General features: G+C 36.0%; 1 protein-coding gene across 2 annotated transcripts in view; it reads left to right on the forward strand.

Moving 5' to 3' along the window:
* Positions 1-17,788, forward strand: part of LOC123526152 (tensin-1-like) — an 84,203-nt gene that overhangs the window by 21,058 nt on the left and 45,357 nt on the right. For both annotated transcript variants that reach the window (XM_045305179.2, XM_045305180.2), the window contains exons 3-4: positions 8,630-8,704; positions 11,866-12,012. In XM_045305179.2, coding sequence (XP_045161114.2) covers positions 8,630-8,704; positions 11,866-12,012 — 222 coding nt within the window. The remainder of the gene's footprint in view (positions 1-8,629; positions 8,705-11,865; positions 12,013-17,788) is intronic.

The raw sequence follows: 17,788 nt of genomic DNA on the forward strand, positions 1-17,788 counted from the left end.
TGATAGAATCTTTGAGGGAATGAAAGTTTGTCTAAAATGGTTAATAAGTCTCATTGCTCTGATACAATGATAGCATTACTTTTGCCTAAATGGTACAGGGGTCTAGCTAGGTCCAATTTTTTGGGAGAAGTCACTTCTCCCTCAAGCAGATTTAGGGAGAAGTGGGGAGACTTTAGGGAGAAGTGGGAAGACTTTTCCTACCGCAATGATGTTGAGTGATTCGAAAGGTGGCTGTAATTTTCTTGTTTCTTGATAAAAAGTATTGATGTGACCATTCATTTTCTTAGTTAGATCATTTCCCATACAGTGGTTATTGTTTCGTTAAAAAATTCTGAAAAAAGATCGTTTTCAAAATTCAAGCCGATCCTGTAAATGTAACCCGCCAAATTTTGGTTATATCTTGTATGAAGTGTTTATTATTAACACCGAGTCATTCACCGAGGGATGTCAGAATCTCACTCGAATGAAACTGAAAGTAAACTGTAATCTAGAAATACATAATATTATTCAAATAAATTCATCGATGGAAGTCAATTTAAACATTGTTAATACATTACATGTCGTTCTTTTATCATAGATAACAAATAATTGTGTACCAAATTCCAATTAATCGCATGGTTAATCAGTAGTTTCTTAAAAAAAAAAACACTTTGCTTTTTGCACTCCAACATGTTGACAAAATTAAAAACAAAGTGTCAAAGACGTAAACGCAACGCTAGTTAGCTGAACACAATCAACGAGGTGTATCGGATAATTTGATTCGCTTTCACACTTCTCGGGAAAATCTCGCAAGTGCCTGAAGTAGGAGGAGCTTAAATTATGCTACCGGCTGTGTTTGTGTATTCGGCACTCGTTATGACAACGTGCAAATTGTCAACAGTCCGGGTAGCACTAATTAGCGAGTGCAGAATTCAAAGAAAATCGGGCGACTTGCATTTCGCTTTGAGGTTAGATTTGAGCGAAGTTTGAAGTTCTAGAGCGCCTATTTCGCTCAAGTTGCCCACTCGCGAGAGCCCTGTGGTAACCAAGGTTAAATGTATACTTGTGTTGTCTCTTTTATATTCTCATAAATATAGACAGAGCATTAACTGCCTGTTAATTAATTTTTTGTACATATTGTCTGGACACATAAACAACATCAAGTGCACATATAAACATTGTCCGGTGTAATGAAGTATTTCGACCCCCATAGAATAATGACCCCCCGGTCATTATTCTATAGAAAAAGTGACCCCACGGTCATAGTATTATGACTTCCAGATCATAGTACTATGACTCCCCCACGTGAAGTAAACTGAACCTCACGAAGAATATTGACTCCCATAAAAAAAACGAACCCCGGTCATTTGGTCAAATTTAGTCATAACTCATGTATCTAAGGCCTAATTGCTGCATCTTATGCCCCCACTCGGGGGAGGGGGGCATATAGATTTGCCCTTGTCCGTCCGTCCTTCCGTTTGACCATTAGCCCCAGATACCATCACTTGACACAGAAATCAGAGCATTCCGCAACGGAAAAAGGGATTCTATTTCTAGACGCTGTATCTTGATGTATACATTGTTTTCAGGAAAATAACAATTCACAATATGTTCACAAAACACACCAGGGTCAATAATCCCTGCAAACTTTGGTATGAAGTAATTTTTCAGAAGAAAACTGCACAAGAAACTGCTAGCATAGAACTTAGTATTAATAGAAGTTGCAATACTTAGCAGTGGCAGTAATGTACGGTAGCAACAACAATAGAAAGTAGTAGTAGTAGTAGTGGCAGTGGTAGTAGCAGTTGCAGTAGCAGCAGCAGCAGCAGCAGCAGCAGCAGCAGCAGCAGCAGAAGAATAAGTGACAGCAAAAGCAGCAGCAGGAGAAGAAGAGGTAGATGTACAAGACGTATTAGTGGAAGCAGGTATAGTAGTATCAGTAGTAGCAGTTGTAGTAGTAGTAGTAGTAGTAGTAGTAGAAGAAGAAGTACATGTAGTAATAGCAATAGAAGTAGCTACACCAGTAGTAGTAGTGCAATCAAAATGTTAACTATTGGCAATGGAGGGTATTAGAGTTGTAGATCTAGTAAAATTGTCCGTTAGGTTTGGTGGGGATCACTTTTTAATAGATATTATCGTCGAAAGTCTTTTTAGGAGCCGGTGTTTTACACGGAAAGAGTAACTTTTTTAAATAGAATAATGTCCGAGAATCGATATTGTATGAGAGTTCGAATGTAGTAATTTCGGCAGTGAGTATTTTACATGGAAGGAGTCACTTTTTCTATAGAATAATAACCGGGGTCGTTATTCTATGAGATTTGAAGGGAGTCATCTTTAGGGAGTCAGTATTTTACTTGGAGGGGTCAGTTTTTCTATAGAATAATGACCGGGGGGTCGTTATTCTATAGAGTTTTCAAAGGGAGTCAGTTTTTTATAAGGGGAGTCAATATTTTACAGGAGGGGAGTCTATTTTCTATAGAATAATGACCGGGGGGTCGTTATTCTATGGGGGTCGAAATATTTCATTACACCAGCATACAAACAAAGTATGAGCAGGGGCTTGGCCCAATATACATAAGGTCAAGATCACCAAGGTGTTATATACTTTGGTTATTTTTAAGGTTAAAGTTTTTCGGCAACCTTTGTTTTTCTGTCATAACTTTGTTACTATTGCTTATATCTTACTGTAGGTTCACATAAACATTGTCCAGCATACAAACAAAGTATGTGCAGGGGCTGGGTCCATTATACCAAGGTCAAGGTCACTAACGTGTTATACTTAAGTTATTTTTTTTTAGGTTAAAGTTTTTCGTCAACCTTTGTTATTCTGTCATTATTTTCATGTTAAATTTTTTCGAAAGCTTCTTTTATAGACATATCTGGTACTTTAAAAGATAATGATTTGAAATTAAAATTATTTCTTTATAATCATCTGCATGTGTAGTTACTACCCTAACTCTAATTGTATTTTTGACAGAATTATGCCCCTTTGATACTTAAAGTTTTTCAGGATATAACTTTAGTACAATATAAGATAAAGACTTGAAACTTAAAATGTGTCTTTATCATCATCATCTGCATGTGCAGTAACAATCACCGTGACTGATTTGTATTTTTGACCAAATTATGCCCCTTTCATACTCAATTTCTTTTGACAAACTTCGTTTTCTGGACATAACTTTGGCACTGTATAAGATAATGACTTGAAACTCAAAATATATCTTTACCATCATCATCTGCATATGTTGTAACAATCCAAATAACTTTAATTTGTGTTCTTGACAGAATTATGCCCCTTGGTGTATCTTCCTTTTAAAGTAGAGGTCTCTCATTCAGACATATATTCATTTTACTGTCAAAGCGCCGAATAGTGGAATGCGCTGTCTTACGGATAGCTCTTGTCAGCTTGATTATTCAATGAATAGGTGGAGCTGTAGACTGGCATCAGTCATTAGAGTCATTACCTGTAAAGCACTTGGCCATAAAATCCTCTCTGATACCACTTTCTCATAAAATTTACAATATCTCTAGCCTCTGTCTAGATAAGCCACAGTAAAAGGGAGCTACAGAAAATTTGATATATATTTAAAAAAATAAATAAATAAATAAAATGGGAAATGTTAAATCTGAACAGACTGTGTAAGTCTAGTGGAGCTGATGCACTTACCAATGTATTGGTGGCTTTTTCGGTATCCCTGTTTGGTTAACTTTTGTTTGTTAATTGACACTATCAGAGCTCTTTTATAGAGTTCATTATCCAGTTCATGCTTTAGTGTATGCGCCACGACATACATAGAGTGCAAAAATGAATCAATTTTAGAAGAAAACAAGAATCTGCTTCTAAGAAACTAGGATGGAAAGCCATAAAAGTGTATAATTGATGTCAAATTTATCTTCATTTATTTTACACATTATTTAATGGCAGGATAAAAGGAGTTTCATGCTAGCTTCTGAAAGTAATTAAGAAAATGGTTATTTTTGGCCTTCTAGCTAATCTGACAAATAGAAGATTCTGTTCTTCTCTATATAAGGAAATATTTGAATTCGGTTCAGTTATAATATTTCTTTCATGTGATTGACTGCCATCCAGCATGAACATAGGATGGCAGACCATAGCTTTGATCTGGGCTTCTATTCTACATTATTAAATTTGTGTAAATGGATGTGTCTGACTGTTTATGTCAGACAAGCAGTATAGTAATCCCTGGAGGTGCAAGTTCTTGGGCACAACCGCTAGGTCTATTTAGGCCTTTGATTACCAGTTCAGTCAGTTTTTATGTCTCCCCCCCTCCCCACCACTTGGGGAGATATATTGTTTTTGCCCTGTCCTTCCGTCCGTCACACTTCATTTCCAATCAATAAGTGGAGAACCATTTGAGCTAGAACCTTCAGACTTCATAGGGTGGCAGGGCTTATGGAGTAGATAACCCCTTTTGTTTTTGGAGTCACTCCATCAAAGGTCAAGGTCACAGGGGCTGGACATAGAAAACTCTTCCAAATTGATAACTTGAGAACCACTTGACCCAGAATGTTGAAACTTATGGACATGCAGTAAGTAGATGACTCGTACTGATTATGGGGTATGATTGGCCATGCCAAGTAGATGACCCCTATTGCAGCCAACCATCAGTGTCCCTTTGACTTTCGCTCCTGTCCTATTTTGACTTAAATTGCCTATACAACTATGCATTGGGGGAGACATGCGCTTTTCTACAAAAGCATCTTCTAGTTATAACATTGAAATATAGACCATATTGGCCCAAAACATTTTAGAATCACTTTAGACACATTCAGTACAGAATCAGAATTTTACGATCACTTTGAGTGCCACATGAAAATAGTTGAGCCACTTTTGTGAAACTATAGTAGATTGCTCAAGTGGCACCTTGAGATATTTTTAAGAAAATGATAAGCTCAATTTTACAGTAATATGTTCTACTGAGTGGATTTTTCACTACAAAGGGTATTAAGTTCTTTTTTGTTCTTATGTCATTAACTTCAACTCTTAATCCTTCCTAGTTGTTACCTTTGAGGTCCAATAACCCATTTTTCAAGTACAGCAAACTGTTTTCAAGGCACACGTTCTGCTTATAGGTACAACAACCTATTTTTCCAATTTCATCTATTACATGAACTTTAAAGGGGCCTCTGTGCACTGGGCATGACTGTGGACTTTGAATCATAATCAGTAACTTCATTACCATATTAGACATAGACCTCTGAGGCAGAAATTGAGCTAATATTTTTCATTTTGTATTATCATCATCATGTAAGCTCATCATGAGCAGCAGTAAATGTAATTTAAATGGATGTTTATAAGCTCTAGATGCATATGTATAAACAGTTGTTTATATGTTCTAGATGCATCTGTATAAACAGTTGTTTATATGTTCTAGATGCATCTGTATAAACAGTTGTTTATAAGCTCTAGAGGCATCTGTATAAACAGTTGTTTATAAGCTCTAGATGCATCTGTATAAACAGTTGTTTATATGCTCTAGATGCATCTGTATAAACAGTTGTTTATAAGCTCTAGAGGCATCTGACTTGCATAAACAGTTGTTTATAAGCTCTAGATGCAATTGTATAAACAGTTGTTTATATGCTCTAGAGGCATCTGTATAAACAGTTGTTTATATGCTCAGGATGCATCTGTATAAACAGTTGTTTATATGCTCTAGAGGCATCTGTATAAACAGTTGTTTATATGCTCTAGATGCATCTGTATAAACAGTTGTTTATATGCTCTAGATGCATCTGTATAAACAGTTGTTTATAAGCTCTAGAGGCATCTGACTTGCATAAACAGTTGTTTATACGCTCTAGAGGCATCTGCATAACAGTTGTTTATACGCTCTAGAGCAGGGCTTCGGAAATTTGCCGGTTTGTCGGTTTTGGACCGATTTTTGACTTTTCAGACCGATTTGTGAAGTGAAAAAATGAAAAAAATCGGTCCTGTAAAAATGCAGAAAAGTTATAAATTTCGGTCTGAAATCTCAATACACGATCACCTGCCAAGCAGGAAATTGTTGGTCGCACCCGCAGATAATCAATAAACGTGTCAAACGGTCTGATTGTCTTGATTGTCACTTTAATAATAGCAGGCTGTCTAGCGTCCCTAAAATTCCTACTTTTTCCTACTTTTTTTCAATTTGGCTAAAATTCCTATTTTTTTTAAAAAATCAAAGGAAATTCCTAAAAAGGCCCTATTTTTCACAAAAATTCCTAATTTTTTAACTTTTTTGCAATGATCAAAAAGAGAAAATATTTTAAATGTTGTTTAAAAGTTCTTCTAATTCAGAAAAAAACAGTTTAGCACAGTTCAAAGCAGTTTACCAGTGGTAAACGTCTTTTCTGTAAATAAAGCACTATTTGTGAGTTACTTTTATGTCAGTCACATAAAGGTAAGCACATAACATGGTCTTTAAAGTCCATATTTTAATTTGAAAATTTCTAGAATTACCCCTAAAATTTCCTTAAAATTGTACCAAATTCCTAAGTTTAGCCCTATTTTTTTGTACAAATTGCCCTAAAATTAGCCCTAATTTTTTGTCAGGGTATGCTAGACAGCCTGTAATAGGTCCGTAATTAGCACGTGACGCAATCAGTGCTCGTGTGGCACATCCTTTAATGTTTGCAGACAGCCTCGACTGCAATGTATTACGGATGGTTTATTTCAAAAGGCTATGTTTGATCTCGGGTAAAAAAACAAATGGTCACTGCATTTAATGAGACATTACACGGGAAACCGATATAAATAATTTTTATAATTAATTGATTTGTAAAAATTACATGATACATTTGTTGGGGCTCCAGTTGAAACAAGTGCAGAAAATTGTCTTTGCAACCCGACTGTACACAATAAAAAATAAATAAAAAAATATGATAAAGAAAACCGGAGTGCCGCTGTTTATCAAATCGGTCTTTTAAAAAACGTTTCAGAATGAAATTTTGTTTATATAAGAAGAGAACATATAACTTAATAAAATGTAGTTGCTTATTGAAGTACACCGCCAGTGAAATGATATATCCGTGGCCAACCCGCGTGACCTTCAGCGTTCACATAACGTACACATTCGGTCCGTGGTAGAGTATTCTTAAAAACCTGAGGATGTATAGTAGAGAATATGTGTCGTGTAATTCGCTTTGTATTTTATAAAATTCCGTCAAAAAATGCGTGAACATCACAAATTATCTGCCGTGTATACGGTACCGAGTCACGTGCGTTGGCTTTTAGACTAGTTAGGTACACGGTGTATGCCTCGGTAATTTTATCCTTGCAAGTATTTTCTCGTAAAAACATCAAAATTTAAACAAAGTAATGATCACACATAGCACTGAATAACTGTCTTCATTGTATGGTAACTCGCGTTGACCGGTAACTCAGTTTTAATGCATGACATGCTTACTTCTTTACTCTATCACGTTTTAAAAATATGGTATATTGGTAATGCGGTGGGTGGGGTAGCGCCTGTGTCAGGATTTGAGTTTCGGACCGTTTGAGTTCTCAAAATTTCTGGAGCCCTGCTCTAGAGGTATCTGTATAAACAGTTGTTTATAAGCTCTAGAGGCATCTGACTTGCATAAACAGTTGTTTATATGCTCTAGAGGCATCTGCATAAACAGTTGTTTATATGCTCTAGAGCCATCTGCATAAACAGTTGTTTATAAGCTCTAGAGTCATCTGCATTAACAGTTGTTTATAAGCTCTAGAGTCATCTGCATTAACAGTTGTTTATAAGCTCTAGAGGCATTTGTATCAGTTTTGATTATCATTATTGTCATCATTAAAATCATTATTAACATCTTTTTGGTGAAGATATATCTGTCCTCAACAGCAGTGATGGCTTTAATGATTTTCAGCAGCAGAAGTAGAAGCAGCAGCAGTGGAGTCAACCTTATTACCTTTCCATGCAGGGCCTGGAGGCAGCTGAGGTGTTAAGGTTGTTGATTTTGAACCAGATGGTTCTCATTGCTGTATGAGACCTCACTTGATGTGTAGAACTGTTTCCATGTGAGGAAGCCATCCACATGGCTTATGGTAGGTCAATGGTTCTGCCCAGCTGCTCTCCTGCCAGAAATAAAGCCCCGAGGGAAATAAAGCCTGGAGGGAAAGAAATAAAGCCTGGAGGGAAAGAAATAAAGCCGGGAGGAAAGAAATAAAGCTGGGAGGGAAAGAAATAAAGCCTGGAGGGAAAGAAATAAAGCCTGGAGGGAAAGAAATAAAGCCTGGAGGGAAAGAAATAAAGCCGGGAGGAAAGAAATAAAGCCTGGAGGGAAAGAAATAAAGCCGGGAGGGAAAGAAATAAAGCCTGGAGGGAAAGAAATAAAGCCTGGAGGGAAAGAAATAAAGCCGGGAGGAAAGAAATAAAGCCTGGAGGGAAAGAAATAAAGCCTGGAGGGAAAGAAATAAAGCCGGGAGGAAAGAAATAAAGCTGGGAGGGAAAAAAATAAAGCCGGGAGGGATATCAGGGTCTTCCCTCTAAAATCTGGAATTTTAGCCACCATAAGACTGCATATTATGTTGTATGTGTATAAGAAATAAATAACAAAAATGCCATAGTATTATTAACACATTTATTTGCGGAAATGCAATGATTAAAGAAGTTTTATATCAGTATTAACATGGTTTTGTATTTATTTTATACAGGCTGTGGAGAAAAGCAAGAAAGTGTTACTGGTGATGTCTCTGACTGGTGTAAAAGTATGCAGCAGTAATGGTGAAGTGAGTTTTTATGGTCTTATTTGAGAGAATAGCATCGATTTTGTTACTTAAGAACATTGCAGGATTGGCAAATATTGTCTATAAAACTGCATTTGTTTTAATTTAGGTCTGAACATTTGGCAACACAAGAAATGACGAAATATTATAAATGAATATATTTTATTGTGTCTGCTCAGCAATTGCACAGTAAAGTATAAGCAATAATGAAGAACAGGATATGTTTAAATGGCAAAAAGTTTCGCAGATTCTGATTTTATGTAACCTCTAAAGTGCAACAGCCCTGTTAAGACTGGACAGTTAAGCTCATAAGTTGCAGTGATTTGCCCATAGAGATAATTTCATTGATTGATCAATAGAGGTTATTTTGCTCATTGTTTGCAGTAATTTGCTCTGTAGAGGTTATCTTGCTCATTGTTTACAGTGATTTGCTCTGTAGAGGTTATCTTGCTCATTGTTTACAGTGATTTGCCCTGTAGAGGTTATCTTGCTCATTGTTTGCTGTTTTTTGCTGTGTAAAGGTTATAAATCTTGCTCATTGATTACAGTGATTTGCTCTGTAGAGGTTATCTTGCTCATTGTTTACAGTGATTTGCCCTGTAGAGGTTATCTTGCTCATTGTTTGCAGTAATTTGCTCTGTAAAGGTTATCTTGCTCATTGTTTACAGTGATTTGCCCTGTAAAGGTTATCTTGCTCATTGTTTACAGTGATTTGCCCTGTAGAGGTTATCTTGCTCATTGTTTACAGTGATTTGCCCTGTAGAGGTTATCTTGCTCATTGTTTACAGTGATTTGCCCTGTAGAGGTTATCTTGCTCATTGTTTACAGTGATTTGCCCTGTAGAGGTTATCTTGCTCATTGTTTACAGTGATTTGCCCTGTAAAGGTTATCTTGCTCATTGTTTACAGTGATTTGCCCTGTAGAGGTTATCTTGCTCATTGTTTACAGTGATTTGCCCTGTAGAGGTTATCTTGCTCATTGTTTACAGTGATTTGCTCTGTAAAGGTTATAAATCTTGCTCATTGTTTACAGTGATTTGCCCTGTAAAGGTTATCTTGCTCATTGTTTACAGTGATTTGCCCTGTAGAGGTTATCTTGCTCATTGTTTACAGTGATTTGCCCTGTAGAGGTTATCTTGCTCATTGTTTACAGTGATTTGCCCTGTAGAGGTTATCTTGCTCATTGTTTACAGTGATTTGCCCTGTAAAGGTTATCTTGCTCATTGTTTACAGTGATTTGCCCTGTAGAGGTTATCTTGCTCATTGTTTACAGTGATTTGCCCTGTAGAGGTTATCTTGCTCATTGTTTACAGTGATTTGCCCTGTAGAGGTTATCTTGCTCATTGTTTACAGTGATTTGCCCTGTAGAGGTTATCTTGCTCATTGTTTACAGTGATTTGCCCTGTAGAGGTTATCTTGCTCATTGTTTACAGTGATTTGCCCTGTAGAGGTTATCTTGCTCATTGTTTGCTGTTATTTGCTCTGCAGAGGTTATTTTGCTCATTGTTTACAGTGATTTGTTCTGTAGAGGTTATTTTGCTCGTTGTTTACAGTGATTTGCCCTGTAGAGGTTATCTTGCTGATTGTTATGCCCCCCTTCAAAGAAGGAGGGATATATTGTTTTGCAGATGTTGGTCGGTCGGAATGTAGACCAAGCCATTTCCGGATGATAACTCAAGAACGTTCAGCCTAGGATCATGAAAGTTGATAGGAAGGTTGGTCATCACCAGCTGATGACCCCTATTGATTCTGAGATCTGAATGTCAGTGGTCAAGGTCACATTGACCCTGAACAGTTAAACAGTTTCCAGATGATAACTCAAGAACGCTTGGGCCTAGGATCGTGAAAGTTGATAGGGAGGTTGGTCATGACCAGGAGATGACCGCTATTGATTTTGAAGTCAGTCTGTCAAATATCAAGGTCACAGTGACCTGGAACAGTTAAACAATTTCCGGATGATAACTCAAGATTGCTTGGGCCTAGGATCGTGAAAGTTGGTAGGGAGGTTGGTCATCACAAGCAGATGACCCCTATTGATTTTTAGATCAGTAGGTCAAAGGTCAAGGTCACAGTAACCAGGAACAGTATAATGGTTTTTGGGCAATAACTCAAGAATGCTTTGGCCTAGGATCAGGAAAATTGATAGGGAGATTGGTCATGACCAGCAGAATATCACTACTGATTTTGAGGTCATTAGGTCAAAATTCAAGGTCACATTGGCCAGGAACAGTTAAACAGTTTCTGGACAATAACTTGAGAACGCTTGGGCCAATGGTCATGAAAGATGATACAGAGGTTCATCATGACCAGCAGATGACCCCTATTGATTTTGAGGTCAGTAGGTCAAAGGTCATGGTTACAGTGACTGGGAACATTTAAACCATTTGGAGACAATTTCTTGAGTGCAGACAGTTTCTTGAGAACGCTTGGGCCTAGGATCATGAAACTTGATAGGGGGGTTGGTCATGACCAGTAGATGACCCCTATAGATTTTGAAGTCAGTAGGCCAAAGGTCAAGGCCTCATTGACCCGGAACAGTTAAACCCTTTTCGGACGATACCTTGAGAACGCGTGGGCCTAGGATCACGAAACTTAAAAGGGAGGTTGATTTTGAGGTCAGTAGGTCAGAAGCCAAGGTCACATTGAACAAGAACAGTAGAACTTTTGTTTAAAGTGAGCAAATAATTTCTGTTCCTTGTGCAGTAACTGAATGCCTCAAGGGGCGCTTTTCGTGTTCGACAAGCTCTTGTTTACAGTGATTTGCCCTGTAGAGGTTATTTTGCTCATTGTTTACAGTGATTTGTTCTGTAGAGGTCATCTTGCTGATTGTTTACACTGATTTGCACTGTAGAGGTTATCTTTTCCCCCTTCTCAAGTGGTTGTAAACATCTGCTACTTTTCTCGTAGCAAATAAAGTTCTAAATGGGAGGACCTCTAGACCCATGTACTATGTAACTTCCACATGCTTGTTTAATTATTAATAAAATCCCTGAAAGTAAAAAGGAAAGAATTCATCTAGTGTTTCTCAGCATGTTCAAAGAAAAGTGGAACTCTGCATTAAATTAGCATGTACAGCCAACTGCCAGTATGTTATAGAAAATCTGTTGACAAGTGCATTAATGTTCAGTAAGTTTAATATATATAATGTTATATTCTGTTTTGCAGTCGGTGTATATGGCACATGCGCTCAAGAGAATTTCCTATGCTGCCTGTGATCCGGAGCATCGTCAGTTTGCCTTTCTTGCACGAGAACCTAAAGGTCATATTAACATACAGTTTTGCCATGCCTTCATCACCAAAACTCCTGAAGAGGTAACTGTGGAAAAAAAGAAAGATAATAATTCTCTTGCCCTATGTCATTTGATTGAATTCAGTATTGTTCACCAAAGTGGCTAAATTGTGCAAGGGGGTGGGGGTAGGGAATCTAGTATTTTGTGGATCATAATGTTTTAAGACTAAGATTAAATAAATGAGTACTTTATCTATTTGTAGGGGTTTAATCTCTGCATACACAAGAAGAAATAATATAAAGGGAGTTAAGAATTAAAAGTATATGGACAAGTATACACAAGTTGTCTCCCTTTTGTAGTATATATAGACAAACAGATACATGTCTATATCTGTTTGTTAATCTGTCATACTTTTATATGACAATGAAATGGGACATTTGATTACTTGTGAGGGGCAGATGGGCATAATACATAAGCCAAACTTGCCAAGCTGTACCATTTTGATTGCCTGAAAGATTTTAAAGCTATGGCTATTGAATTACTAAAAATTATGAAATGACAGTGTCCACTGTTACTCAGTGTTCACCAATTCAGAATATTTAAGGGCATATTAATTTGGCCAAGATCAATAACCAGGTGGATTGTCGTTGTTGCTCTTGAGTTATGGCCCTTGAATAAGTCAAATTCGAGGAGATGGACAACTGACCTGCTCAACAAGTAGACAAGTCAGAAGTAATTTGCTTTGACATGCATTAATTGTGACAGTTTGCCACTCTTGTTATAACATACCAGTAATAATAAGAAATGAAAGTAGAAAATAAATTTATCAAATATTGCCATTCATGGCTTATCGCATATTGATCTCATATGCCATAAAGGCACTTTATAGCCTTTTATATTCCTGCCATTCAAATATTTTCCAATAATAAGCATGGTTCCAAATGGCTCTTCAAAGTGATCAATCGCAAATATTGATATTTACTGTTTATCTGCAACTTTTGACATGCGTGTCAACCTTTAGATGATAACCCTAGTTAAATATCTCTAACACATGTCCTTGTGGAATGTAAAATATTTATACTATCAGTAGCTTTTGACTTGTTATAACTTATCCTTAAAAAAATAGGATTTTTAAATTGCTTCATATATATGTTATATGAGGTTTTAATATGTGTCATAATTTTTAGAGTTTGAATGTTTTATTAACCATTTATCTGAGGATAAGTCAGTGCAAAAAGAGTGATTTAGAATTAAGAGGTGGGTGGTATCTGTTATGACTTTTATCTTGTTTTTATACATACTGTATTAGCTTGTTTGAGAAGGAAGGTTGAGGATTATGTTAAATATCAGAGTACAAAATCAGGGATCTCGGTGGCCGTGTGGTTAAGGTTACTGACTTCAAATTACTTACCCCTCATAGATGTGGTTTGAAACCCCGCTCGGGGCATAGAATTCTTCATGTGAGGAAGTCATTTACCTGGCTTACAGAAGGTCACTGGTTCTACCTGACACTCCACCTTGAAAACCTTTAAAAAATCACCATATGACCTACAGTGCAACCTCTGTAGAGCAACACCCTTTGGGAGATACAAATATTGACTGTTATGTAGTGGTTGTTGCTCTGGAGAGGTAAATTTGATAGTTTATTTTAGCTTAGGGAAATTTTGATGACATTGTTATAGAGAGGTTTTTGCATAAGAGAGGGCCGCTCTGTAGAGGTTGTACTGTACTTGTGTTTTTGCGACTCTATAAAGTTAAAATCATTTTTGTCATCTTTCATTAGTCAATTTTAGATTAAAACTGCTGCCATTTAGTTGTGAAGCTTACACCCCAGGGCTTGACTATAACTCTGTAGAACTCTCCCAACTTAACTATATTTTTACTTGCCTATATAAACCCAGTTTTTGGTTGTGATGATATGCTGAGATACTGCAGTAGTACATGATTTTTCAAAGTTTTGCTTGAGATCTTTCATGTATTTCTCTTGCCCTATGGGCAACTGACTATGATTTTTTGCCTGCCCACACTCCACTTTTGCCATGGCAGTCCATAAGGTTGAGTCCTGTACCTTATTCTCTTTACTGTCTTTTTTTTCATAGGAAGTAACATTTAAACTATTTAAAAATTTTACTTGCCAACATTAGCAGGAAAGTTTAACATAAGATGGCACTAGTAGAGAATATTTTGAGCATTCGGTTTATATAAAAATTTTCAAATTAAAAAAAAAAACAACAACAAAAAAAAAACGTTCATTTAAAAAAAAAGCGTTCTTGCATTGTAAATTGGAAACTTTTATGATCTGGAGAGATTCAGGCAATTTTGATGTAAAAATGCTGTATGATGTTTTAAAATGTGTTAAAGTCATTATCTTACTGGGGTGGGGTCATACTCTGATAAGTAGTGTGATTTTTGTTGAGTTTTATAGTGTGGAACATAACTTTAATCCAAGAACAGAAATATCAACTTGAGTAGTAAGGAGCAGAGGTATAACTTTAAAAGTGGAACAGAAATTGTGTAACTTAAATTATGGAATAGATATATAACTTGAATTGCATGTAACAGAAATATCAACTTGAATCATTGAACAGAAATGTAACTTGTATCATGGAACAGAAATATAACTTGTATCATTGAACAGAAATGTAACTTGTATCATGTTACAGAAATATATTTTTTATCATGGAACAGAAATATATACTTGTATCATTGAACAGAAACATTCAGTTGAATCATGGAACAGAAATATAACTTGTATGGTGGAACTTAAATGTTTACTTGAATTTTGGAACAGAAATATCAGCTTGAATCATATGGAACAGAAATATATCACAGGTATGGTGGAACAGAAATATAACTTAAATTTTGAGACAGAAATATAAGTTGAATTGTTGGAAAGAAATATAAACAGAAATATCAACATGAATATCATCATGACATGGAAAAGAAATAACAACTTGAATAGCTTGAAATAGAAATATCATCTTGAATCACATGGAACAGAAAAATATCAGTTTGAACTAAAAGAACAACTTGAATTGAATTCTTAACCCTTACCTGCTAAATTTCTGTAATGAACTTGTCCATCTTTCAATTTGTACAGTACCATTAACTGTTAAAAGGGGTGCATACAAAAAGATATTGACTGAATGGTGAACAGTGCAGGTCATGATCAGACTGCATGGATGTGCAGGCTGATCATGATCTGCACTGGTCGCAAAGGCAGAACCAATCGTGTCCAGCATTTTAAAGGTTAATGGATTGTGAGTACTTCATGTGATACAAAAATTTTGCTACTGTGCAGGGGTCTAGCTAGGTCCAATTTTTTGGGAGAAGTCACTTCTCCCTCAAGCTGATTTAAGGAGAAGTGGGGAGACTTTAAGGAGAAGTGGGAAGACTTTTCCTACCGCAATGATGTTCAGTGATTCGAAAGGTGGCTGTAACTTTCTTGTTTCTTGATAAAAATATTGATGTGACCATTCATTTTCTTAGTTAGATCATTTCCCATACAGTGGTTATTGTTTTGTTAAAAAATTCTGAAAAAAAATATCGTTTTCAAAATTTAAGCCGATCCTGTAAATGTAACCCACCGAATTTTGGTTAAATCTTGTATGAAGTGTTTATTATTAACACTGAGGAATGTCAGAATCTCACTCGAATGAAACTGAAAGTAAACTGTGTAATCTAGAAATACATATTCAAATAAATTCATCTATGGAAGTCAATTTAAACATAGTTAATACATTACATGTCGTTCTTTTATCATAGATAACAAATAATTGTGTACCAAATTCCAATTAATCGCATGGTTAATCAGCAGTTTCTTTTAAAAAAACTTTGCTTTTTGCACTCAAACATGTTGACAATTAAACACGAAGTGACAAAGACGTAACCGCGGCGCTAATTGGCTAAACACAATCGACTCTGGTGTATCGGACAATTTGATTCGCTTTCACACTTCTTGGGAAAATCTCGCAAGTACCTGAAGAAGGCGGAGCTTAAATTATGCTTTCGGCGTGTGTCTCTGTGTATTCAACACTCATTTAACACCGTGCGAATTGTCAACAGTCCGGGTGGCGGTAATTAGCGAATGCGGATATCAAAGAAAATCGGGCGACTTGCATTTCGCTTTGAGGTTAGTTTTGAGCGAAGTTTGAAGTTCCAAAGCGCCTATTTCGCTCAAGTCGCCCACTCGCGAGAGCCCTGCTGTGAGGTTGAACAAGAGGTGAGTCCATATAAATATCAAAGGAAGAAATTTTAAAAATTAGAATTGTTTGAAACCTTTTATTGTAGGATTGGGATCATTTCGCTCAGGAAACCGGTTTCATCCTAAGCTCGCATTTGAATAAAACTGTTGACCACTCCAGAAGATTTAACCCTTACCATGCTGGACACAGTTGGTTTTGCCTTTGCGACCAGTGTAGATCATGATCAGCCTGCACATCCAGTCTGATCATGATCTGTACTGTTCGCTATTCAGCCAGTATCTTTTTGGTTAGCACCCATTTTAACAGGTTAATGGTACTGTCCAAATTGGAAGATTGGACAGGTTAATTTTAGAAATTTAGCAGGGTAAGGTTTAATATTCAAATAAATGTACTGTGTTTTACATATTAGATAAAACAAAAATCTTCCGTTTTCTTCCTTCTTTGTAAATGAAATATTTGAACCTGTGGTTTCTTTAACATTTTTTTTTCATTTGCAAAATAAATATACTGGCTCAATTTGTTTATAATTGTGTTGCAAGCATTTTAAGTAGCATTTAACATAGAGTGTGTTTTATTATTCAGTATGTATAAAATTGTTCTCTAGGTCTGACCTATATGTCATGCCGCAAACATTACTCCGGTTTGCTTAAAGGATAAAACATTTTGTTGATGCTATCTACACTCATTTGAATGTATTTGGATGTATAAAACATTTAAGATGAAATACGAAGTTTTTAATGTGATGTAAACGGACAGGAACACATTGTTATGCAAGAGGTGGATACACATTAGTTGATTGTGCATGTTAACAGGGAATATTATACATTACTGGATTTGGAAAAAAGGAAGAATTTTTCTTATGATAATTTGATAATTTCTGATCAGATTGTTAGTAAAAACTCTCATTATAGAGTAGTATAAGGCATAAAAATTCTCCACAAAGGCTGTCTTAATTTATTTATTTGTCTTATAGTAATTTGATAATTTCTGTATAATTATATTGTTAGTATAAACTCACATAATATGTGAATGAAAGAATACTTCAGCACAAAATTTGCCTCATAGAGGCTGTCTTAATTTATTTATCAAAGAAAATTTTTAAATTTCATAAAAATGGCTGCTGTCTAGATATATAAGTTGATAAAATTATGACATGTATTTATGTGACACTTTTGTTATCTGAGTTATATGTAATGATCAAATTTACATGTCTAGGTTTATCCTCACCCTGGCTGAAAGGTAGCCATGTGTATAGGTGGGTGGTCTGGTATCCGTCATCCAACATCCATTGACATCATTTTTAATCTACAGCTAAATTCCTACTACATGTTTTATTTACATAGCCTTTTTACTGTGTCACTGTGACAGTATAGAATGGTACTATTAAAATGTTTTAATTACCGCATGACTAACACAGTAAAGACTGGTATTTTATATTTAACTGCATAAATACCACAGTAGAGAACTGCACATTTACTAAGTATTTTTCTATGTGACTAACACAGTAGAAAATGGTACTATATAGCTAAAACAATAGAGAATGGTACTATATAACTAACACAGTAGAGAATGGTACTATATAGCTAACACAGTAGATAATAGTACTTTACAGCTAACACAGTAGAGAATGGTACTATATAGCTAACACAGTAG

This window comes from Mercenaria mercenaria, chromosome 14 (genome assembly GCF_021730395.1).
Source record: "Mercenaria mercenaria strain notata chromosome 14, MADL_Memer_1, whole genome shotgun sequence".
NCBI classification, from domain to species: Eukaryota; Metazoa; Mollusca; class Bivalvia; order Venerida; family Veneridae; genus Mercenaria; species Mercenaria mercenaria.